The following is a 25,660-nucleotide window of genomic DNA, read 5'->3' as shown; positions in this document are numbered from 1 at the left end:
CGGGCTCCGACCCCGGGCCGGCTCGCAGCCGCCCGCCGGCTGACCCTTCTCCCCGCGCACGCCCGTCCCGCGGCGTTACCTCCCTGCCTTGCTCAAGCGCGCACCTTCCGCGCCGCGGGCGGCCCTCCGTTGGCCGCCCCGGCCCAGCCGGAGCTAGCACCCCTGAGGCCGCGGCGTTCCCCTCCGTCTCGGTTTCCTCGGCGGCGCAGTCCGCCCGTGCCGCCTCGCCTTCCCCCGCGCCCCGCCGCCACGGCCATGGTGGTGTCGGGGCGGGGCGGCGGGGGCGGGAGCGGCGGCGGAGACGGAGACGGTACCGCGGCCGGGGCCGGAGCCGCGCCGCCCGGCACCTCCCCGGCGTGCGGCCGCGCGGGGCGAGCCCGGCCCGCTGCTGCGAGAGTGCGGGCGGCAGCGGCGGGGCCGAGCGGCTCTTCCCAGCGCGGCCCAGGTGAACCTTGCTCAGGCAGCATCTCCGGGGGCTCTCGGGCGCCTGCCGCTTCTCAGCGTTCTTTTTCCGGACAGGACGGTGTGGCAGCAGAGGCTCGGGGGCACTCGGGAAAGCTGATGTCCCGAGGGAGAAGGCTTTGGCCGCCAGCCGCAACCCGCTTCGCTGAGGAGCGGGAGCAGCCATCGGATGAACTGGAAGTCGGGCAGGAGCCATTTACCAGGCCCACCACTTCACCCGCTTCAACCACCAGGCTGGGGCTCCCAGGTGGGCACCAACGCCGACCTGGCAAATTTCAAAACATCCCTCTCTGCCTTGATTTTAGAGACTAAAGTGCAAACTTAGCCGAATTTTTCAGTTATTCCTTCTTTAAAATTAACATAATCGTGACTGGGAATGTGAGATATATGGAAAGTCAATTATGAAACAAAACCTTTTAACTTACCAGTGCAACTGGTAAAAATATTTTATATATATTTTTATATATAACAGGGATAGCAATGACTTTGATTACTTACAAAAAATCCCGGGTTGCAGATATATTGCATTTTGTGTATATGAAGAATATCTTCACCATTCAGGCATGGCGCTTATTTTGTGGTTGCTGTGTGGAGACATCCTGTCCATCTACTAACCTACTTTCCCCTCTATTTGAGAATGACAGGAATAGATTACTAATGTTGGATTGCAGCTCTCTGCACAACACACATATTACTAATTCTGTCTCTTCCTTTTAAAGTGACATCTGTGAAATTATCTAAGATCTTCACCTCCCACAAGTATACAGCATAGCTGGAAGTTTCCTTGCAGTTTGGTATTAACTTAAAGTAAAAATTAGTATCTTTACTTGCTAAACAAGTCTGTTCCAGGGCATATATCTAGATATATCTTGTAATAGCTAATTTTTTCTTTTTTTTCAGAGAGGTGATCTGATATTTCAACAAGGGCTTGCTTTTAAGGACTTGATCCTAAAGACTGCAGACTTTATGTAAGAAAATTACATCAGGAAACTTCCAATACTTGGGAATGAAGTAAAACAGTGCTGGTTCACTCTGACTGCATTAATACTTAGCAGCTGGTATAGAATATTCTTGCTAGGTTAAAACTAAAACATATTCATAATCCCACAATCCATATGATAGCATAAGTGAACATGCACCTGCTCTCCTGATGAATATATCATGCTGCAGCATGCTGCTTTTAAAATCTGCCAAGTAAAAAGCAGTAAGTGAAAGAAATTGTCTCTTCGTTTATAGCCCTTTGCATCAACATAATACAAACCCCTGCTATCCTTACAAAACCATACATAAGCAAGCACTCTTTCTTCCAGTTTTCTTACAAACTGTTGCCTACAAATCATTCCACTGACACAGTTGAGACTTGTTCAAATAAAGCATTATTTGCTTTGATTAGGGGAACAGGACATCATGAAGAAGATCCCATTCATTGCTTCCTCTATCAGACATGCAGATTAAATATTATAAAAATGCTGAAGTGTCCTTCATATTTTCAAACATTAACACTAAGAAAAATAATCAGACCTTTGCCATCTCATAACATGTTAGACAACATCTCTTTGAGGGACCAGGAGTAAGTGGGCACACACTGCAGGACTTCCAGCAGTTCACAGTAGCTGCTGCAAAATATGGGTTGAGTCTGCATTTTGTAATACAGTAGAGCTGTATCTCTTGGTTTCATGAGTTGTTGATGTAGAGATTGAAAGCAGGGTGTGAATTATATAGGTCATCTCCAGATGATACAACAAATATCACTACAAGAATACATGGAGCTAGGTATATTCCTCTCTTTAGTTCATAGAAAACCTACTTTCTTACCGAGTTAGAGCTGACACTGATTTTAATGTACCCCTTTATTTGTAAAGCCACGTTGCTTCAGTGTTACGAATTTAATAGTATCATGGCAGGAGAGGACACCTTCCTTAGTACTTTTCAGAAATTTCAAATTTCAAAAGACTTCCCTTTTCAAATAGCATCATAAATGTACATAATGCTTTTCCTTGAATGCCCTGTCTTTATTTTGCAATAAAATTTTAGGCCATCTCTCTGGCCACTAGATCATTTCCCTCACAGTGGTGAGCAGTCAGTCAGCGTCACCTGCCCAAAATAATAAATACGAAATCCAACTCAAATAGGACTAAGTATTACTAATTTTTTTTTTTAAATATAATAAATATTAAATCTTTGCCTTCTAGTTTTTAGGAACAGACTAGTCTGCTATCAAGGTTTATGTGAACACTGCATACCATTAACATGAGGCATAACTTGAGGTAGTAGATAGATGGAATCAACTTTTAGTGGGATTGCTCTGGATAATGATGAATGAGGTGCCACACACCTACCTACATGGGAAAACTTGATTCCACCTGAGGTCCCAGAAAACTCATTTAGTTTTGCTAATTTCTAAGGAAGAGGACCTCAAAACTCAGATCAGAACAGAGAGGAGTAAGAAGCCTGTGTGCTGTTATTCTCATAAGAATGTGTCAAATGAAAGTTAGCAACGTTTATGGCAGTGGTAACTCTCTAATTGAGGACAGCTGAAGAACTGAAAAGTATAAGAAATTTTCCTTATTCAAAAGATGGAAAAAAGGTAAGCAACAAAATCCTGAAAAACATTAAAATTGTAAGAGCTTTCAATTTTGTTACTGGAATTATCTATGCAAGAAACTTTTATTACAGTAAGTTCACTGTCTCTAGGAAGTAAGAGAAGTTAACTGGCAGGTTAAGGTGCAAGGATAGCAAAGGAAGGTGCATAAACAAAAGAACTAATGGTCTGAATAGTGACAATAAGGAAGATTACAGCAGGAATGAGATTTTGGAGACACCTACCTTGCATCTATAAAGATTACTGTGCACTCAGGTCAAATGTCAATTACAAAATTTCCACATACATCCTTTAGAGAACAAAGAGACATAATTTCAAACATTACACATAAAATCCAGAGTTTATCCCATATGTTCTTAAGGAAGAATATGCAATGACTGTGGGGCAATTTACAGAGATATGGCAGTTTCTTCCCTGTTCTGAGACGTTCACCTTCATTGTTCACAGGCACCAAATACATTTTGGTGTCCTCATGAAAGATTTGTATCTAATAATATCAAATATTACTTGTTGTTAATAACTGCATATATCTTACTTCTGTTTTTCCCACCAAAGTCAGTTTGCTTTTAGCTGGCTTAGGTTTCATGCAGGCAGCAGATACTGCAATACCAAGGCATAGCGACTGACCACGCCAGGTAACTGATTATATGAATTATGTATGTTTACATACAGGTTCCCAACAAGACCATTTTTACATTATGTCAGTAATTAGAAGGAAGGCCTCCAATTAATGAGATCATTGGAAGTAGAGGTACAAGAGGAAATTGATTTAGCAGGCTGATTCTAGGAGGAAAAGTGAAGTGTTACAAGAAATGACAATATCCTTGGAAAGTAGTAAACTATATTCTGTAAACTATATGCTAAACCATATGCTTCCAAACTTAAATCAGTCTCTGTCAGCTACAAATCGGGGAAATGCCAGGAGTCAGATCATTAGAGTCTTTACCTCTGATGCTTTTGGCATCTATTTTACATGTAGCTTCTTCTCTCTCCTTGGACTTGGCGCAAGACTTAGAGCAACCACGACTTAGTATTCTTTGATTTATCCCCTCAATTATTTGTAATGCCAGTGAAATTGAGGTTTCAAATTCTTTGTTAGTTCCTTGTCAGCCTAGCACTGGATAATACACCCATAGCAGTATTTTCTTAAAGCATAAGCTTTTACAATATGCCTCACTGCATGTTTGCCAATATTTATTAATTTTGTACATAAAGATATGTATACACGTGCACTCACCTACCCTATATATAGAAAGACCTACACACATCCTATAACTGTGCCAACACCAGCAGCCAATCTGATTTAACTAGCATAGTAGAAAAATATTCTTGCAACTACATAGGCACACTGGTATAGCACCTTGTGTAGAAAATGCTGAAATTTCATCATCAAAATGATGTATATATGTATATATGACATTTCTAGGTTAGATGTAATACAATAAGTTGCAAAAACATAACAGAAAAAAAATACTGTCTTCTGTCTTGGTGAATGCTGGAAGTTTGTAGCCCAAACTCTCTGTCCTTCCTTCTCCTAACACAGCTGAGCACATGTATGGACACTCCCTGGATCAGACCAACATGCTCCTGGCCACTCTGGGTTGGGATAATGACTAGAATCTTCCACTCTGTGTTCTGTAGGTCAGAAGATTCAGAATGCAGTTTTGGCACAACTACAAGGTAAAATGCCACGTGACTGTAGCAGCCACTTGCTGTGATAGAACACCATCTCAGATTGGAACAGCTTCTGCACCTGTTTCTCAGCATTTCTATTTATGAGCAAATAGGAATGTTGCAATTGTACTAACATTAAAGTTTAGTTAAAGTTTTCTAAAACTGGTTTAGTGCAATAACACTTTTATAGGAAAAATTTATTTTGAACTCAAATCAATTCTGAGACTCACTGAATTAGAGCTGTATTCTTAAGCCATATAATGCACTACATGCTTTACAATTTTTTTTAATATGGCACTTGCTGGCAACTCTGAGTTGCAAGGTAACAAAAACATTCATAAATAATACACTAGCAAAAATATCTTCCCTACCAGCTTATCAAGATGCAGAGAAGCTAAAATGAAAACAATGTTATCACATTAGGCCTACATTTATGAACTAGACACAAACACTGTTTAAACACAGTTATATTTTTATCATTTATGTAATTGTCATAAACTGCAATTATTATACCTTTACTATTATTACCATTAGTCAGATCCAGTGATCCACCTGTGCTATAATGATTTTTGTTCCAAATCCCCAAGAAGCCTGCAAACAACTTCCTGTCAAACCAAACACAAAAATGAAATGGAATTTGGGGGATTTTTTTTGCCATGCAAATGTTCCTTTTTACTCCAGCTCTAGCTACTTTGATTATTAGCTACATTCCAGTCAGAATCAAGGACAGTTTTACAACCTTCTTGTTTGTGTCATTTTAATAAAAAATAATTTGGTTTTAAATGTTCTCTGGTGATGAAATAAAAAAAAGTCTGGATGGATGCTACATTTATTTTCTTTCTCCCCATCCGTCTGTTTTCATTTTATTCTATTTCTTTTCTTCCCATGTCCCTTGCAATCTACTTGTCTGCTCTTCCCTGCAATTTTTTTCTACACTGAGACTATTCCTTTTACAATGCTGCTCTCAGGTAAACAGGCCCCTCTTATCTGTCAGGCTTCCTCTCAGTGTTTTTTTAAGCTCGTGCTTTCCCACACGTCTTTCATAGTTCTGTCTCACTCTTTACACCTTATATCCTCTTTCCTGAAGTATCTGTCTTGCCTGGAGCTTATTTTGTTGCCTTTGATTTTAAGCCATTAGAGACAAACAGTGTTTGCAGAGAGTCATGTCTGTATATGGTTTCCAATAGCAATGGGGCATGTCTTTTTTCAGTCAACAGGCTTACCAGTTTAGGATTGTTGGTTTGGGGTTTTTTTGTAATTGTTGAATAAGGCCTTCGAATTTTGGCCACAAAATACCAATAAGCCTGACAGATAATTAAATATTAGATGCTAAAATAACAGTATTCTAATTACAGATTCTCTGCTTCTGTTCCCTTCCAGCTTCAGATGAGCTGGTCTGCTGCATCATTCTGCAATGCCCCCTGTGCTGGGAAGAGGGGAGCTGCTTTGCTCCATCTGTTCTGACACCACTCACTTCAGTGTCCTACCCCTTGTTCTGTCCAAGCACACCTCCAAAAAAAAGATAACAGCCCCATAGTCAGCAGATTTGGAACAATATTTCTTTCAGGGTGCAGAGACAGTTGAAGAGATAAGAGAGGAAAGGCTGCTTTGCATATGTAGCTCATCAGTTAATGCTTCCTATTGAGACAAAGGTGGAAGATATAAATATGAAACTGATCACAAAACAATAAAATTAATGATGCCAAAGAAAGCATATGGCTTTCCAAAAGTGGATATTTCTTGGCTTACGGAATGAACGGGTGGGTAGATCTTTTGGAAGAAATTTATAAGGAAATAGGAGCATAGAAGAGCCAACAGGTACTGAAAGAGGTGTATTAAAGGCACAACAGACTACCCTGATGTAAAGTAAGCACTGAAAAAGAGCAGCAAGGCTTCATCAGGAGCTATTTGGTTAACTGAAAAACAGGAAGGAATCATGCAAAACAGTGAAAACAAGAACTGATTACTAAAAATGAGTTTAAAAGAATAGTAAACTCACACAAGAAACAAAGGATGAAGGCTAAGAGGCTATATGAGTTAATCTAGGAAAGGATCTAAGTAAAAGACTATCTAAGTAAAAGACAGCAAACAATGTGACACAAAGAATTCTGAAATATTCAAAGCTTATTTTGCTAATGTGTCTACAAAATATCTTTGTGTCAGACATGCAAAGCAATTAATTTCAATCAAAGTCTAAGACACACAGACCAGAAAAGGGAAGGAATGTGTTAAGCAATATTAAGAAATGCCAGTTTCCAATCCTGCTGCCTTAAACATGTAGTTCAGAAAGCAGTGGATAAAGCCAGCCTCCCTGTATTCTTGTGTCTCCTGATTAGCCCAGAGCAAAAAGTATGACTGAAATTTATGGCTGGAATATTTATAACATTCTTCTGTGAGTTTTCCAGTACTTGATATCAGGGTTTCATTTACACTGAATTCCTTGTTGCCATGGAAGGCTCTCTATTTACCTGCTTATTTTCACAAAATCTTTAGAAATGTGGTATCTTTGAGACCACAGCTACTTGGTCTACTTCAATTGGAGAGTAAGCAACAAGTTCAAAAGGCATGGTGTGGCCTGACTGGTCATATGTCAGGCATATAAACTGTGTTTCCATAGGAAAATGTGCTAAAAATTACCCTGGAGCACTTAAAATAATCTCTGTATCATGATTCTGGGATGGGAGCAGGGGGAGGGTGTTCTGGAGGGGTTTTTTGTTTTGGTTTGGGTTTTTTGAGAATTCATAAAGTGCAAGAGAGGTCCAAGAAGACTAGAAATTATGAAGATACTGCCTTAGGAAACAAAATGCCATTGGCCTCTCATAAATAACCATGCATCTCGGAGAGATACTGTCATAGGTTATTAGGCAGTTAGTGTATAGCCATGAAGAGAACAATATGATAGAAAACAATTAGTAGAAAGGCTTTAAAATGTAATCTTAGGATCATTATTGTGTCAAACCTTTCCAATTTCCTTCCTAGAAAGGGCAGAAGGCCTACTGAATAAGAAGGAAGCAGTAAACGTGGTATCTGTACTTTAACAAAGTCTTTAGTTGGGTCCTCTCTAATTTTGCCTGCAATACAAAAAATGGTGTGGACAAAGTCAAGTAACAGTTGACACACAAATAGTTAAGTATTTCTTCCAAAAAGTATTTATTTAATGGTTTTCTGACAGAATAGGATGGCACAGCAATAACATCCTTCAGGGACTTCTCATCCATCCTATTCTACTCAAATTTTCATTGAACAGTTTGGAAAATAGAAAAGGTAGTAAACTTGTAAAATTTGCAAAAAGTCTGGAAGGGGGTTGCAAACACAGGTAAGCAGATCAGAATCCAAAATATTTAGATAATGCGAGAAACTACAAGTGCAATAAGCTCATACTAGACAGACTGAAGTTGACAAAAATGAGACAGGATATTAATCCAACCTGATGACGCTTTAACAAGGCAACAGGATTGCAAAGAAGGATAGGAAGGTTCAAGAGGATTTCAAACTAAATATGAGTCAACATGATGATGCTGCAGAAAGGCATTTCATGTTCCAAGATGTATTAGGAAGTGTGCAGTGTGTGAATGAGGACCTAATTATTTTGCAATCTTCAGTGCTGCTGAGGTCTCAGCTGGAGCATTCTGTGCAATTTTGGGCAATGCACTCCAAGAACAATTTCAACAATTTGGATGGAGTTGAAATGAAATCAACAAGAATGATATTTTGAGTATATGGCTTATAAGGAAAGGTTGAAGAAGTAAGGCTTTGCTTCCTAAGAAAAAGGAAGACTTTTTGTCTTGATGTTTTTATGTAAAATGCATAATAGATGCATACAGAAAGACATGGTCAACAGGTTTTTGTACACACTTGAATTGTAACAAGTAACTGCTTAATTTGCATCAAAGAAGAGTAGTCTGGATATGAAAAATGAAACAACAACAACAACAACAACAAAAAAATCCTTTTAACCTAAAGTCTAGATTAGATGGAATAGATTTATGAGGTTGTGGAATCCCCCTCATTTGTGGTTTTTAACAGCAGCCTATACAAACATCTGTCAAGGATGACCTATTTACCCATTTCCTGCCACAACAGGGATAGACTGGACTTCCTTTTTTTTTTTTTTTGTTTTTCTCTTTTTTTTTTTTCCCCACTGTAATGATTTCATGACTGGAGAACCTGTTTCATTTAACTTGGTTGCTACAGATCAAGCAGTACAACTGTTACAACTGGGGAGCCAAGGCCTTAGTAAAATAAAACAAACCTCCACATAAAATAAAAATTCAGAAAATAAAAAAAAAAGAAAACTAGCTTTAGCACCTTTTTTACATATATGTGTCAAAAAGAATTATTCTGTATTAATTACATTATTTCTTAAAATACAATTCTATTATCCAAAACATACCTTTTACAACCATTAAGAAGTCAAATTGAGATTTTGAATTTTTTTAAAATAACCAGGGTACTAAAAGTTATAATTATGTTAATTCTTAATGTCATTATTTAAAGCAAAGTAATACCAATTATTTTCATTGAGAAATGAAATGTGAAATACAGAAAAACAACTCACAGAAAAACTGTGAATGAAGCTCTGTCAGCACCTCAGGGATATATATGATGGTACTATAAACATAACCTGCACAAGAGCTTTTCTCCTGTACTTAAGATGCTGTCATCAGAAACCTGTGTTTATCTGCAGTGGCTTTAGGTATCACTGTCACTGATCCTTAGATCAAATCAAGCTATGCACATGCACAGACACACAGAGTGTCAAGCTATAGTTACAGTTGATCTAATGACACTTCCATCCCAAGAACTCATGCAATCCCTGTTAAAGAAACCAAAACATCACTTATGTTGAAATCTTCATGACTACTATTAAACTTTTAGATTATTTCCAAGAGTTAATTTTTAAAAAAATGCATGTTTCTTTTTCCATTTTTCTTAACTATCAAGAAGACCTCTTCCATTTTTCTAAGCATGAAAAAAATTCTGTTCCAGAATAACATTTTAAATTATTTATTTTAAATTACTTGCCTGAAACTCTAAAATGGTTATGTTTTCAGACCAAGCTTGTAGTTTACAAAATGTTCATAGCATAAGAAGGTTTTCAGTTGTTTTAAACTCACCAATCAAGCAAAGAATCCAATTCCTATACTGGCCTGCAGTGGGATGAAAGAAAACAAGTCAGTAAATCACAGACATCTGGTTCAAAATATGGAATGCATGGCCAAAGGCTTTAGCAGGTTCTATATTACCAAGATCCCCATTTACCTTTCCAAAATATGTGAATTATTAGAACTACACTAAATGGTAATTGATCCAAGATCAATGTAATTCTTTCCCATTTCTGTAGACAGGTGTGTTTAATTCTTTGTGTGTTTCCCAGATTCTGATAGGTGAAACAGAACTTTGAAAGAATTCACTAAACTAGCAAGACAAGAAAGCAAAATGCTATTGCTTCACTTGGTGTGTAATGCTCATAAAGCAACTGAGGAAATTAGCTTTAATTTCCAATCTTAACACACAGTTGCATGCTGGGTTTTTACAATACAAAAATGTGAGCTGGAGGATATTGCAGGAACACTGACACACCAATGACTTTTCCATTTTCTGGATTGGATTTTTGATTGTTTTGCATGCCAAAATGTAGGATTTTCTGCCCCTTCCCAAGCTGGTTTAAAGCACAAAGAAAAGAGATGAACTACATAATGTAAGAATTAGCATAACTGTTTGGGTAATACTGAGAAGAAAGTACAATAGTTTGTCTCTAAAACTAAGTTCTTATTCATGTAAAAAATCAAATTTATACAGCTGTGCAGTTGTTACCTACAAAGTAAAAGTCTGTGCTTATAAATATATGTTTTTGTGGCTGCAATGTATGCAAAATTGCTTCTTTTTAAACCAGAAGTGAAATTGAGTTTTAGGCCTTCCCATTTTTACACCAATATGGTATAATACTGCATGTATAATGAATGGTATCATGAGGGATTTTTTTTGTATCTCATCTCTTTTTTCACCAAATTGTATTCCTAGACTGCTCCCAGCAGCTGTTCATCTAATTCATCAGCGAGAACCATATTCAACAAGATTATACTGCTTTCATCTGTCCCCTTCAGAAAAGCAGAGGAAGAGCAGAAAAGTAGGAGAGGTAAGAATGCAGTAAGGGAGCCTACAGGAAAACACAAAATTCCCAGAGTCCTGCAACTCAGTTAAACCCTAGTTATAGGCAAAACACCACAAACTGCCCTTTGATGTGTTAATTGAAATTTAGCTTTCCACATAGTCCCATTTTCTTCTCAGCACAAGGGACACTAGCTGTTCTTGAGAAAGAAAAATTAAATGCCTGTCATATAGTTTTTCCTTGCTTACTTCAAGAACAAAGGGTTAAGACAGGCATTGAAAAAGCATCCAAGAGATTAGATAAACAACTAAAAATGCTTATGTACATGTATATATGTGCACAATGATAAGACAATTCCTATACATCTTTCCTTCTCCCCTTGCTGCAGCACAGACAAAAGACAGTGTCAAGCCTGTTAGGCCTCCTCCCTTTCTCTTCTGCTACAGCTTTCACTAGGCACAATGCTTATTAGTACCACAAGAAATAGGCATTTTGCAGTTCAAATGAATCACATATCCTGGGGTGTAATCAATGGCTAAATTAAAAAAAGAATGGGTCATAAGTTAAGGACTGAAACAGCAAGCAAACCCAGAAAGGAATAGCAGATGTTAAACATGCCACAATATGTAGAGATGACATTAACTCTTACCTGCATCTTATCAAAGAAGCTCGAAGATCAAACCAGACACATTAATCTCTTGCTGGTAATTTGCTGTACGGCAGTCCAGCAGTGTTACACACAAGTATTAACAATCACAACAAATAGAGATGGGAAAGAATTCTGCACGTCCTTCAGCCAATGCAGGATTTTTCATTTTGTATTTTTCTTTTCTTGGTTCAGTATCCAGCACTGGAGATTTTTAGTGGTGGATCTGCAGCCCAGTAGCTCTCAATGCACTAGAGTATTTTTCATTATGGTCTAGCTTTGCTGATTTTTCTAGAAGGCAGAAGAGGTTTTTTTTTGCTACACTCTCTCATTAGCCTTCTAATTCTCCAATAAGTACTAAAGGGGGTTGGGTTCATAATTCTTGCCAATTTTAGTAGGAAGCAATTACTGTCCACTAATAATAAATATTTATATTTGTAAAGTTGTTTTTTTCTGTTTTGTTACATCTTGACCTATAGCTGTTCATTTCACAAACAATCCATATTTGTTGCATATTTGTAAAAGTCAGTATCAGTATGCAGATGCTGTAGCATATTTTGAGGATGTCCTGTTGCTGTCTGGATTGCTGTGCAATTTATATCCTCCATGATGACCTTATTTTGAGATATATTTCTCATCTATGCTGTATTTCAATCCCCCTTTTTTAGATTGTCCCCTATTTGTTGGCCCTGTGCTGGTAATGAAGTGGCTTCAACTGAATGCTTTCAGTCTGGTCTGACAGATGTATGCCAGGATGAATCTAGTGTCATAGTTCATATATTAGAGAAAAAAAAATCAAAACTGCATCGTCTGCAGCATTGATTAAGGGACAGCTTGAATCCCTAAGGCATTTCAGGGCATACTGCTAAAGATATTCCCTGTCAAAACAGGAGAATTTAATCTATTGCACATAGAATAAAAAGCCAAGTTCTGGACATATTTAGCACACAGCCTGAAACACACTAGCATGAAATGAGGCAATGAAGTGGTCTCACTGTGCCAAGCTGAGTATCTCAGGATGTTGACATCTAATACCACAATGCAGTCTTGAGCAAAATTTCCAGTACTTTCAGACAGTAAAAGGACTCTGTCCCCTCACACCACTGTTCTGTTTCCCTCTGGTTTGATATAAATAATTCTTTTTTACTTTTTGGAAATTATTCAATGAAATCCTTTTCTTGCCTTCTCAAGTTCTCTCTACCACATACACACATTTCTTCAAGTGTTTTCCCATTTGTGATCAAGAAACTTCAAGTTTCTCAGGGAGGATCATTGCAAAGAAATTCTGGAGCCATCTTTAGTATGAGTTTTGTTTTCTCTTTTATAGTGACAGAAAAATTCCCTAACACAGACTACAGCCAGTGCTGAGGTTAAAGTTACAAGGCACCCCTTGGTCTGAGAGTCAGCTGATTTTACATGTGCAAACAAATACAGGCAGGTACAAACTGAATGATGTCTCAGAGCCCCCTTCATTTGGAAGAGGCTGTTACACAATGCACTGAGGCACCCATAATGGCTCTATTCCTGCATATATGTATAAGCTCAGCAGAAGGTGATCTCCATTGCTCTGGCAGGAGGCACTCAGACACTATTCAGAGAAAAGAGTGAGTGTTTCCATGTCATTAATCAAGCTGGTGACTAACATTAGTACACCCATTGACAGGATGCTCACAGCAGTTATTATTGGTTATGGGTGTCATTCAATGTTATCCTCTCCCCATCATGTTGCATTCATGATGTGCTGGCAGAGGCTGTACTTTATATATTAGCTTTCCTAGGAAAGCCCAACTACTCCATAGGAGTAAAACTGTGATCATCCTGAAGTCAGGAGCAAATCTCTCATTAGAATCATAGGACTTTAGGATCATAAATACCCATATTAACCTAGCATTAGAAATAGGGCTAGACTTTCACAGCAGGAGTTACTAATCCTTTATTTCTTATGTTTCTCCCTCAGGAAAACTTATTTTCACTTTGAAAAATCTTTTATAAGACTCAATACTGACACATAAAAAAAGATGTCTATCAGACTTGACCACTAAAAGACAATGCATCTCATCTTCTGCCTTCCAAAGAGAGATCCACCATTCATATTCATCTGTCATAGCAACAACAGTGAACGCAATGCCTGTCTCAGATGAAGAGATTCAGCCAACGCTTAGGGGACTAGGGAGGCAAAGAAGACACAGTTTGCTATCAGATTACTTGTCATGCATGTGCTTAATAAAGTTTACAGTCCTCAGGAAGAGCCAAAATACGTCTTTCATTACCAAGAAAACTTCATCTTAAACCACTAAAATCAGTCATAAGACTCATAAGACAACTTTGTACACAATTCGCATTTTTTTTCACAGAAAGTCCCACCAAATTTTCCTATCAGACAATTCCACTTCAGGTAGTAAGGGTAAGTGCCTAATAACACACAGGGCTCTTTTAGCTGCTTGCACGCTAACAACCAGTATAATTGTGCCTAGCTTTTTATTTCAAATGGAGACTACCTGCTTCCCATCATAATGGTCCTTCATTAGAGGACCTATTCCATCATGATTTATATGATACCTAGGCAAGTTCCCAACGGGAGTTGTACTTTGAATAATAAAGGTAACTTCTTTGTTCCGTACAGATTTTGTGCCAGTTCTATCTCCTTTTCACTTATTCTAGTCACTATTTTGATCTTCTTTTTGATGACAGTACGACAGTACACTCATAAATTCATATGCCAAGTTATTAAAAGTTTTAAAAATCCAAAGAAGTTATGAAGTATGCTGTAAAACTTGTTCAAAATTGAGTTTTTAGTATAAAGGATAATCCATGGCCAATTGCACATATTCATTTATTTAGAACAACATTTAGAGGCAAATAAAATAGCAGCAAGACATTTCTGCACATTAGTTTCCTTTTTTCATTCTATTTTTAATGTATTCCTATATTGATTCCTGACCACACCTCAGGCATGCACAAAGCAACACAACTGCTGTCCATGTAGTTCTGTGATTCTGCATGGAGCTGGGAAGAAGCAAGACAACTTGCTTTGTTTTGGAGTTTTTATTTTGGTTTACACACACGTGCACACAAATATGGATACTTATGTTCCTTATCTGTAGTTTCTGAGACAGAGCTGAACTGTTTCCAAAGAAAACACTGTCATGGTCAAGCTTTGCTTTTACTGCAGAAAGATCCATTGGCCTAGATGACCTATGTTTTATTTTTGAGCTTCGGTACATCTCTTAAGTACTTCAAATCTCATTTTTGGAGTGCCTAGAGAAAATAGAGCAGAATACTGATACCAATTTATTATTCTTTGAATAGGTAGAGCAAAGAACAGAAGATGCAGAAGGTAAGCTGTATCCTCCATCTCTGAGAATACACAGCATTCTTCTGTCTTAGCTGCAAGTCTTCAGTGCCAAACCTACTGCTGTGCATGTTACCATATCCCCTTCACTCTAACCCAACTGAGTTAACAATGAGTGAGATGAGATGATTATTCATCAGGGTGGGACAACTTCTTACACAGGTTCATAACCAATTAGTTTAGCAGCTGTACTGAACTTGAGGACTGCAGCCATGCCATGCCTTTTTTTTTTGCTGATGTGACACGTACAAAAATATCCAGGTTGTCTGAGAAACCTTTATTTATATATGGCTTTAGTCAACCTTTATTGCGGTGGTTATCTTATCCATGGCTCTTGTTATTTAGTCCTGATATTTAGCAATAGTAAACTGTTTACTGGATAGTTTCTTGTCATGGGATTCAACAAAATGAAAGCAAAGATTACATAGGAATTTTTTGGGGAAAAGTTAAGATTCCTCTTTTATAGAAGCTTTCACTTTTCAGTACTGTCATTCCAAACTCTCTCTACCCTTCTACCATCATGTGGTAAAGGGTAAGAGTAGCCCTTTTGACAAGGAATGCTGCAGAGGAGGGGAAGAAAAAAATTCCATCTGGGGACCAGGGTGCCAATAAATGAGGCTAACACACATTCAGAAAAACTCAGGACATTCCAGACTCCAGCTGACAGAGCAATTGCACTGTTATTGCTAAGTTCCCCTAAAGACAGTGTGAGTGCAGAGTCCACAGAGATATCAGCTTTTTCTTGCTTTTCAGGGTAAGAACCAAACTATCCCCCCGCCTTAATACAAAAAAGTACTTACTGCTAGGAATAAACTCAAAATGCTACTTACAATCTGATGTGTCTAATGCTGAGTATATTAAATAGAATATGAAATATCTATTCCCCATTACTTATTTGGGTATTTTTCCACAAAGCATTTCCTGAGTATAATTCACTAATTAGATTCCTGTCTGATTTCAATATGATTTTGCTTTTGCATAAAAATCACAAATTCCAATATATTACAAGTCTCAAGCACCTTGTTAAATATCATCTTGTCCACAAAGACTGTACAAGATACCTGAGAGATCTACACACAAAGGCTGAAACAGAAGGAGACTGAAATAGGTGTATTATTAAGAAGTCCCACATAAAAAGCAAGATTTCTCTTATATTCCTAATACAGTATTTTGTGCAACCCCCAAGGCAAAACTTCTTATAACCATTGTCTACAGGAAGAATTTACTGTCAACATATACTGTACACTAAAGGAAACAAATTACCTCTATCCACATTCACAGCAATCCCACAGCTCCTTAAGACAATCATTTTCAAAATATCTTTGTTCAGTAAAATAGGCATTGTTTGAAGTTTCTTTATGGCAGACTAGTAGAATCAAAATGAAGGCAGACTTGCTCACCACTCAAAGCACTTGCCTTCTTTTTAATTTCTCACAGGAATGAAAAGTATATTCAGCTTTTCCTCCTTCAGCACCACATTCTGCCCTTGTAGATTACTGAAACATGAATTTGTGAAGGCTGTTTCAAGTAGAAGGATGTTCCTATGTACAGGAATGATGTTAATTCCTGTCACTCTGAACATCCAAGTGAGATTGTTGTTAAAGCTGCTTCCAAAGGACCAAGAGAATTTGTGCCATCCAGTTCAATGACTTTCTTCACCTCTATTAGACTAAACATGAATGTAATATAGCCAAGCCAGATTCCAAAGGTTAGTCTTTCATTTAGGCAAAATAGTGGAGATGCAAAACCTGTGTAGCATTTACAGGAATCTTGCATGGATTCAACAAACCGACTGAACATGAAAGGAACATCCTTTCTAAATGCAAATTATTCAGGTGCAATTTGAGTTCCTTAAAGGTTACTCTTCAGTTCCCTCTCCCTGTCTAATAAATGAGAATGCAGAATAGCTTAGCTTCCTTTTTCAATATTCTTCATATTAAGTCATAAGGCTGCTTCTGTTATGGGCCTTTTCTGTATTGAGCAGTTACAGTTTCTGGACTGCTTCTTTTCTTTTCTGTGACTGCTGAACAGAACATTCCAGATTAGTATTTTATTGAAGCATTTCTTACAAAAACTTAAAAACTAATTTAAAAAGCAGGTCTGACAACACAACAATGTACAGATACACTCAAACTGCCACATTTTTTTCTTTTTCATTTTGCCAAAAAAGCCCAACAACTCGATGTTACATTCATCAAAGTGTCAACAGATCCCTGAAAAGGTATGCACAGCAGTTCTAGATCTGACTAGGAAATTTGTTTATATGAGATCTTGTCTTAAATGAAGTCTGTGGCAAAATTTTCACTTGATTCCTGAGGGTCAGAACCCTCATCATATTTGTTGCATCAAATTTGAGATAGGGTCATCCTAGGAATCACATGAAAGAAAACATCATATTACACTATAAGTATCATAATAGAGGTGTTCTCACAAGAGGGACTTTATGTGTGCATAATAATAGTCACTGACCAGTAAGCTGCTCTAGGCCCTTTGTGGCAAGGCACATTCATCAGAGAAATTCACAAGTATATTTTATACCCCAAACTTGCAGTTTTTATGGGAATTTAATTTCACCACAAGTCATGTGGCAGCATTGTCAGAACTAACAGGGATGAGTGAAACTGGAAAAAGAAGCACTAGCAGTTTTGTGAACACAGTAAATATTTTGCATTTTCCATGGGGCTTTTTTCACATAAGGTTCAAACAAGACACAATAACTGGTCACACAATGTTAATAGTTCAAGCTGGAATTGTGGCTGTATTTTAGACAACCAATAACTCATTCCATACCTCTGTCCCACCTCAGCTGTACTCTGTATTTCTTCAACTGTTTCAAGGCCTCATCATTATATAATTATGGTAGAACACATGCAACAAATAGTATTTGGAATGTTGTAGGTACAATATAGACAAATATCAGTAAAAAGTTCAATTAACAAAAAGAGATGTATCATGGTTTTCAGTCTGTACAAAGACAGCACGCAAAATAAAGATAATTGTAACAGAAACTAGTAATAAATTCCCAAATTAATATCTTCAGCATACCATGCATAACTGAAATAAGGATTCAGTCTTCTCCAAAGAACATTAGGTAATGGGCTGGATAATAAACATTTACTGATTTTTCTACTAGTGGAATAAACCAGGACTTTCTTGTTTTCTTTATAACTACCACAGACAGCAAAAATACACTTGTAGGTCACATATTAGGCATTTATCTTCTGGAGCCCATAGACCTTGACTCCACCTCCATGCTGCCAAGAAACTCCATGAGAGGAACAGACATGATGGTTATGGCTAGGGCCAGACCTTTTAGCACAAGTGCCAGGAGAGTCCTCTGCCCTAGTTCAATCAAAAAAAACTTCTTCTCACCATGCTGCTACAGTATTGTCAAGAAACCCCCTTTTGTTGTAAAATCATCTTAGTCTTACACCAGCTGGAAGAAAACTGATAAAATTCAAGTATTTTCAAGATTTAATGAGTTCTTAATTTGTTGTGGTGCTATAACTCATGCCTGGACGACTAATTTTAAACCCTCAAACTTTGCCTGCTTTAAGTTCTCACAGAAAATGAGGGCACAGCCTCATTTGGAAGCTCACATCCTATAGTAAGGTAACGGCTGTTTTTTGACAGATGAATCAGCTGCACATGAACTGCCACAGTACAAAAGCACTGCATGTTGGATGCAATGCCCAGAGCTTTGTCACTTAACATAGCTACAGGTTTTTTACATCCTGTTAAAGAGTTCCATTCCCAGCTATTTCACCTACAAAAAATAGCTCTTGAAACATACTGTGTATACTCAGGATGAAAGTTAGACACAAAGTTTAAATTAAAAAACTATTTTTCCTCAAAACAGTCTTTCCTCTGCTGCCATCCACTTACTAGACAGTCCTTCCTTAACTCAGTTACAGGGAGTTTTGCCCATTTGGAATGTAAGCAATCTAAATAATGAAGCATGTGCTTCACTCAGAGCAGAGCCAGGCACTGGAGCGCCCCTGGGCCACACTGGCCTGCCAGAACAATACCCATGGGAGCTCCCAGCTTGTTTGAGGACTCACTTTCCTGCAAGACCTGGATGGGGAGATGGCACCTGTGCTGCACACACTGCAGCAGCAGATTTGAGCAGAGAGAGCCAGGGGTGAGTCACTGGCTGAGGGCTGGTGCATGCTTAGCCCAAACTGATATTACTGCTGAGCAGGCAGGATTGCTCCCTCCCTGTCCCACATTTTCAGGTGGCAAAGCACTCAGCCAGCATCTCTTCAGCTAGGATCTAAACAGAAGGCACAGAATGCTGTCAAAATAAAACACTGAAACACCAATGTAAAAGCTTCCTCTATTAAGATGAGTTCCTACTGCAATATACAAATTAATCTAAAGTGAAAGTGAAAATGTCTGTGTTAATTCTGATTCTGTCACGGCATTTTGAATGTCATAGGTCCTACTTTAGCAAAGTTTCCAAACAAACCAAGCATGCAGAACTTCATCAGAAATTAAAAAACCCACACCAATCTATGTACTGAATGTTAGTATAGTACACTAGCTGCAAAGGTGCTGTTAATACAGATCTCTGATAATATATTCACTAATATTTTTATCAAACTGACCATTTTCAGGCAGACACCCACAAACTCCTTATTCCCTGAATACAATAGCTAAAACCCTATCAAAGAGTCATAATTCACCCCTTCTAAGGCTTAATCTAAGCTTCCTTCCTTAATTTAGGTTGTTCTTATGTTCCCTCCCCCAAAGTCTACTTGTTCCACCTCTTCTGCATATAGCAAAGATACACAAGCTAGCATGAGAGGGCTCTGATACTTATCGAAGACTGAAACTTGTTGCTCTTCTATATTTCATTTAATAATTTTTAATTTTTAATTAATTTTTTGTCATAGAAACCATAGTTCTTCTGGAGTACAAGTCATACAAGCACAGCTTTGGTTTTGATACAACCCTATTAAGAATTAAATCATTCATGTCACCAACACTGCATACGAGTGTCCATTGTTAGCAGATTAGGGCTTTAAATGTTCACCTCTATATTTAGAAACCAAAAACCAAATGGCCAGCTTTCCTGATGACTCAGCATCCATACTGACTGCAGAAGAATGCAGATCCCCAGCAGGCCCCTTGCATAAAAGTGCTTCAAAAGTCCAAACGTGAAAGTTACGGCTTGTATACTTTTCCAGATTAAGAACAGAAAGATCTTTATTAACTTTTCTTTTACTGCTCATTCCATACAACCATTTGTTTAAGGAAAAACTTCTAAGTGAACAACCTTTCTCTCTTACCTTGTGTTAAATGCCTGTTTAAAGAATTTATTTTTTCTCGTAGCTGGACCTTTCTTTACTTGGATGCCAGCCAATTTCTATTTCTCTACTTCTCAGCCTGCTGATGTTCTCTATGCTCTCATTTTATTTTTAAACATACACGCATACATATGTACATGTATGTATACATATAATCTAAGCCTGTTAGGCTTATCTTTGGCAATAACTGTTTTGTTGTGGTTTTGCTTTGTTTTGTTTTTGAAAGAGGGAAACTGAAACTCTTGGAGAGATAGAAAAGGTTGCTCTAGGCTACCCTGGGGAAAGTTTGCATGTTCATTGCTGATCTCACCAAACAAGCTGAGCATGAAAACCAAGAGGCCTGAAATTGTCATTGTTTATGTAGTTATACATGGATGCACATGCATGTTTATGTGAAACTTTTTATTTATTCACTTTATGAATACAACCACTAATACTTATGTAATGTATACTTAAAATATCTAAGTAATACTTACACTCCACTTGAGAGCCTCCAAAAGCTTTATTAAGATAATTCAGAAGGTAGTGTAGCTGGAAACAAGAATATAAAAATTATATAAAGTATCACAAGCATACTTATAGCATACCTCTGCTAAAAAAAATTGCTGGTAATACACCACATAAGACTGCTGTATTCTTATCTCATACAGGAATGGAAAGTCCACCAGAAAAAACACTTTGCTAGTATTTGCCTGCGTTACCTTCGGCTGTCTGTGACTTCCAAAGAGTGTCATGTTTGCTTTCTTTTTAAATCTGATTGATTAATTTAGAAATGAACAATGGAAAATGAGAATGAACAATTGGAAAAAGATGGAAGCCCAAAGCATAATATGTTTGGATTATATTGTTTTACTGGTATTTCCTTAGAATCACATACCATTGTGCAAAGTCTTTTGGTAATGAAATAACACAATGTGTGTGAAATGTGAAAACATAAATATGCCTTTTTATTTTCTGACAATGCATTAAAAAAAGCCATCTTTTCCCTTATTGGTTTTTTTTTCCTATCTTCACAAACGTTGTTATTTTGGACTTCAAAGGTCTTTTAAGAATAGGCATACCTTTTCATAGTAGTTTTCTCAAGTATTTAAGAGAAAACAAATATGAACATGTCTTAAGAATTTTATTAAAAATCACTTACCTTAATCAATCATGCTTACGTGGTTGGTTATTATGTTTCATAAAACTTATTACCCACTACAGAATTTATTAGGATAAAAAACCCTGAATATCCTACACAAAAATATAAACACATATATGAGCAAACCAAATTTTAGCCCTTTAAAAAGTCAGAGTAGTGAACAAAGTATTTTTACTTTCATGTTTGCAGTTTTATCTTTACAGGTATTATTAGGCCTTGTCATGGATTAACCCCAGCCAGCATCTAAGCACCACCAAGTCACTCACTTCACTCTGGTGGAGTGGGGGAGACTCATGAGGGTGAGAGCAAGAGAAGCCATGGGTTGAAATAAGGACAGTTCAATAGGTAAAGCAAAAGCTGTGCACGCAAGCAAAGCTAAAGAATGAATTCAATCACCACCTCCCACGGGCCAGCAGCTGCTCAGCCATCTCCAGGACAGCCAGGGCTCCACCACACGCAGTGGTGACTTGGGAAGACAAACATTGTCACTCCAAATGTCCCTCCCTCCTCCCCAGATTTATATGCTGAGCATGACACTACATGGTTTGTAACATCCCCTTGGTCAGTTGGTGTCAGCTGTGCTGTGCCCCCTCCCATATCCCAGTGCTACCCCAGCCCCAGCCTTCTCACTGGTGAAGCAGTACAAGAAGCAGAAAAGGCCTTGATACTGTGCAAGTGTAGTTCAGCAATAGCAAAAACATCTCTATATAACCAAACTGTTTTTAGCACAAATATAAAACATAGCACCATACCAGCCACTGTGAAGCAAATTAACTCTACTCCAACCAAAACCAAAGCAAGTGCCATTAATTTGGATTCCAATTGTGAGCAGCTAGTCAATATCTTGAAGAAGATCTATGGACCTTGAGAGTCTTCTGGACTTAAACTGACATAAATGACATTGGAAATTTGGGTCAAAGATTTTTTTTTCCTTTCAGATTAAACCCTGAGGCCTTTTACTAACATTGTTTCTAAGTAAAATAAATATTTACTGTTTCTGATATTCTGCCTCCAGGCAATTGATGCAAGAAGAAGAGTATGATTTAGTAGCTTGTTAAGTATCTTAAGTGATATAATAATACTTGCATTTTTTGTAGACTGTGTACCATGCAGCTTCCTTCTCCATCTGCTTTCTTTTGCTATTAAAATTAGTACATGTAAAAGAAAAAGAATCTAAACCCAGGGTTGTTGTTGATTGCATTTATCCTCATAAACTTTGGTAAAAGAAAATGTAGACTTACTGCCAGGATGGTTTTGTTTTACTTTCTTTGTATAAGCTAGCTCAGACTGTTTCTAATTTAAAAAGCAGATCTTATTTCAGAGTTTGGTAACTATCACTGAGGATTTATTCAATTCACTACTATTCACTCTTGAATAAAAAGCTGATATTTAAATCTAAAATAAGATAATGACCGTTTGTCGTAATTTATATGTCAGACAGAGTAATGGTCAGCAACAATGACAGCTTTTTCATATCACCTTTTCTTAACACAAATATCTCTGGTTGTTAGATCACAAAAATTCAAAAGGGATTAAATGAATGATTTTGAACAGCATTGTGTGTCATCTTTGGGTTTAGCTCAGCCCATGTGTAAACAGGCTTAGCATTGTCATTGAGAATTGCACCCGTTTATGCCAGGGATTAACATGCCAGCATCTCTCTCTGTGAAATCAGAGCTCCATGCTAAAAATGCAGCTTCTTGCTACTGTTATTTGCTTTTCATTTTAAGTAAATGCACATTTAACTACAGGCTGCACTGGTAGTTTGCAGGGATGGAGATTAAACCTGAAGGGAGCACAGAAGACACAACTCTGCTCCACTTCAGAGTAAAAATTTTTCTCTGGGGGATTGTCACCCACATGCAAGTGCTGGAGTGCAAATCTCCTCCTTCAAATGCCTCACACTGCCTTTTCACTTCTCCACCCACTACTTTTTCTCATGCTCTCACTGTTGAGTGTAATCAATGTCATTGGAAGCTAAGCTGCTGCCCGATTCCTCAGAACAACATCTGACTTCTGTGCTTAGTGGGGAATGTAGCAAACAGAGCCATTAAAAATGGCAAAGCCTTTCCTAGTGTAAAGTAAAAGACTACTGGTAGGTTTGGATTCTCTATGTCCATCTGCTAAATGCTACACTGCACAACAACCCTTTTATCCAAGTTGAAAGATGCACTACTCCATTTAAAGAGCACTTGTTATATCAGAAGGAAATGGAGGCTAGAGTGTGCCTGACACTAAAGAGAGAAAAAATTAGCGCTGGCTTTGCAATGAAACCTTCCAAAACAGCCACTCTCAACTGAGCATAATTAATTAATTGAACTCTTATAGCAAACCAACTACTTTCATTCTTTGGCCTTTGGCTTGTCCACGTGCCAGTTTGCAGTCGGGAGTGACAGGGAAGTGTGGCAAGGTTGTTGGCTCTCTCCTGCTCTCTCAGGAACTGTACTGAATTTGTCATTCCATATAAAATACTAGTGCTGTATGATTGCTACAGGACTACATGTTGTCATGCCAATTATTATGTTCTCTATTTTTCTCTGTTTTCCCCCTCTATCTTAATGTGTTAACTGTGTCTACTAGACCCATTTTGTATTCAGGCATATTCTTCAGCTCTACGGCTGAGCTGAATGTTGAGCAATGTTAGGACCTCACAAAAGGTAATGAGAAAAGTTTTAGGATTGTTATTTCTTTGTTTCTTTCTTTTTTTAATGGAAGCATTAAAAATATTGAACATTAAATATGCAAAATTTCCCATTCACACATATAAAAATGGAAAAATCTAATACAATCAATTTTTGGTAACTCACCAATATTTTAGCCTTGTGAACATTGTGATTCCTTGTTTTAATAGGGCATGGTGATAAATATATACAATGGAAGTTTGTTGCCTGCCAACTTGACTAATTTATCTTGCTTTTTGTATCATGTAAAGGTATAAATTAGACCTTCTAAATACAAAAACATAACATGATATGCCATTCTCACACTGTCTATCATTCAATTCCCAAAGCTGTTTTCATATGAAAATTTCTAGAGACATGAAAAAACGTCACTATCTATTTTTGCTGCATCTTTTTCTTCTCGCTGAACATGACACACTACAGAGAAGACTATACATTGGATTTATGCAGTAGATATAGAGCATTCTATTTTTACATCATACTTAAAAATTTTAACATTTTGGCTGTTTTTATAACTAGGAGTATATACCAAGTCTGTTTTTTTAATTAATTCAAAATTTCATTTAGTATCAAAACACAGGAATGTCTGGATTATTCTTAATCTAATTATTTATCAAATTGTATATGTCATCTGTGGGTTTTAGCCTTATTAAGCTAATTCACTTGCTTCCTTAACCTTTTGAGTTTCCTTCAAAATTGTAGCAACTTGATCAATAAAATATCCTCTAAAAATGAGACTATCTTGTTGCTAACTCCTTTTTCACAGCAACAATTGACAAGATAGCTTTAGCTAACATTAAGTACACAAAGCTTCAAAACACGGATATTAGCTTTAATATTCTTGACATACATTATACCTCAAATAAGCAACATTTTCAGCCTCTTGGATAAGTGCTCCTCTGCAACCATAAGTGTTTTAAAATAACAAAACATATTCCATCTCTAAATTGCTGTGATCCCAGATGAAGCCTATTCTGCTATTTTTTTGTTTTATTTCTAGTTTATACAAATTCATTATAAGTTCTGTTGAACAGGTGCAAGTATAACAGAAACTGATATTGGGAGGCTCTTCACAGTGATAATCTGCAGATATTGTCTTGATTTAAATGGGACATCATCAGAACACATGGAGTAAATTTAATTGTTCTACCTTGATTGCACACAATCAGGATACAGACACTTCTGTTATTCTCTGGTATTTGCTTCCCAGGAGGTTAGGAATGTAGCTTCTGTCACTATAGGATTCTACTTGAAAGCAGGTAAAAACATTTTTCCCTAAGGAGAAAGCAAAAGCAGGTGTACCACACACTTGCCTGCACTGTTGAAAACATGTGCATAGCACATACAAACTACAACAAATGAAACGTTCAATCTTTTTAATATATTGAAATGCACTTTGCACATATGGATGAAAGAGAAAACCTGTAATATTCCACTAAGATGTGAAAATACATTACCATTTGGGAAAATAAAAACTTTGAAGATAGGTCTTTCTACCTCCAGTCCTTACCTTGATTGCTTTGCTTACCCAGATTTCACCCTATTTTTGTGATGAATAGTCCCCTTTCTCTTCTCGCCTCCACTATTTTTTAATTTAAATAATTTAATTAATTCATTAAATTTCATTCATTTTTAGGCCCAAGGTCCTCACCTTGCCCCATTATATCCTGTTACAAATCTT

The 25,660-nt window shown here is 37.5% G+C and overlaps 3 protein-coding genes across 14 annotated transcripts in view; 1 reads left to right on the top strand and 2 right to left on the bottom strand.

The window, feature by feature from the left end:
* TLK1 (tousled like kinase 1) overlaps nucleotides 1-244 on the bottom strand; it is a 67,429-nt gene extending 67,185 nt beyond the window's left edge. Inside the window, exon 1 of the mRNA XM_064434471.1 lies at nucleotides 105-244. The gene's annotated coding sequence lies outside the window, so the exon portion shown is untranslated. The remainder of the gene's footprint in view (nucleotides 1-104) is intronic.
* Nucleotides 105-14,080, top strand: LOC135308893 (glycine-rich protein 1-like). Its single transcript, XM_064434501.1, has 3 exons — nucleotides 105-709; nucleotides 1,363-10,877; nucleotides 13,454-14,080. The coding sequence occupies exons 1-2, from the start codon at nucleotides 256-258 to the stop codon at nucleotides 1,368-1,370; spliced, it is 462 nt and encodes a 153-aa protein (XP_064290571.1). The 5' UTR covers nucleotides 105-255; the 3' UTR covers nucleotides 1,371-10,877; nucleotides 13,454-14,080.
* A 6,614-nt stretch (nucleotides 14,081-20,694) lies between these two features.
* The window catches only part of METTL8 (methyltransferase 8, tRNA N3-cytidine), a 35,937-nt gene continuing 30,971 nt past the window's right edge, over nucleotides 20,695-25,660 (bottom strand). For all 12 annotated transcript variants that reach the window (XM_064434486.1, XM_064434480.1, XM_064434477.1 and 9 more), the window contains one exon: nucleotides 20,695-25,254. The gene's annotated coding sequence lies outside the window, so the exon portion shown is untranslated. The remainder of the gene's footprint in view (nucleotides 25,255-25,660) is intronic.

Source organism: Passer domesticus, chromosome 10 (genome assembly GCF_036417665.1).
Source record: "Passer domesticus isolate bPasDom1 chromosome 10, bPasDom1.hap1, whole genome shotgun sequence".
Lineage (NCBI taxonomy): Eukaryota > Metazoa > Chordata > Aves > Passeriformes > Passeridae > Passer > Passer domesticus.
This window is presented reverse-complemented; position numbering and strand designations above follow the sequence as displayed.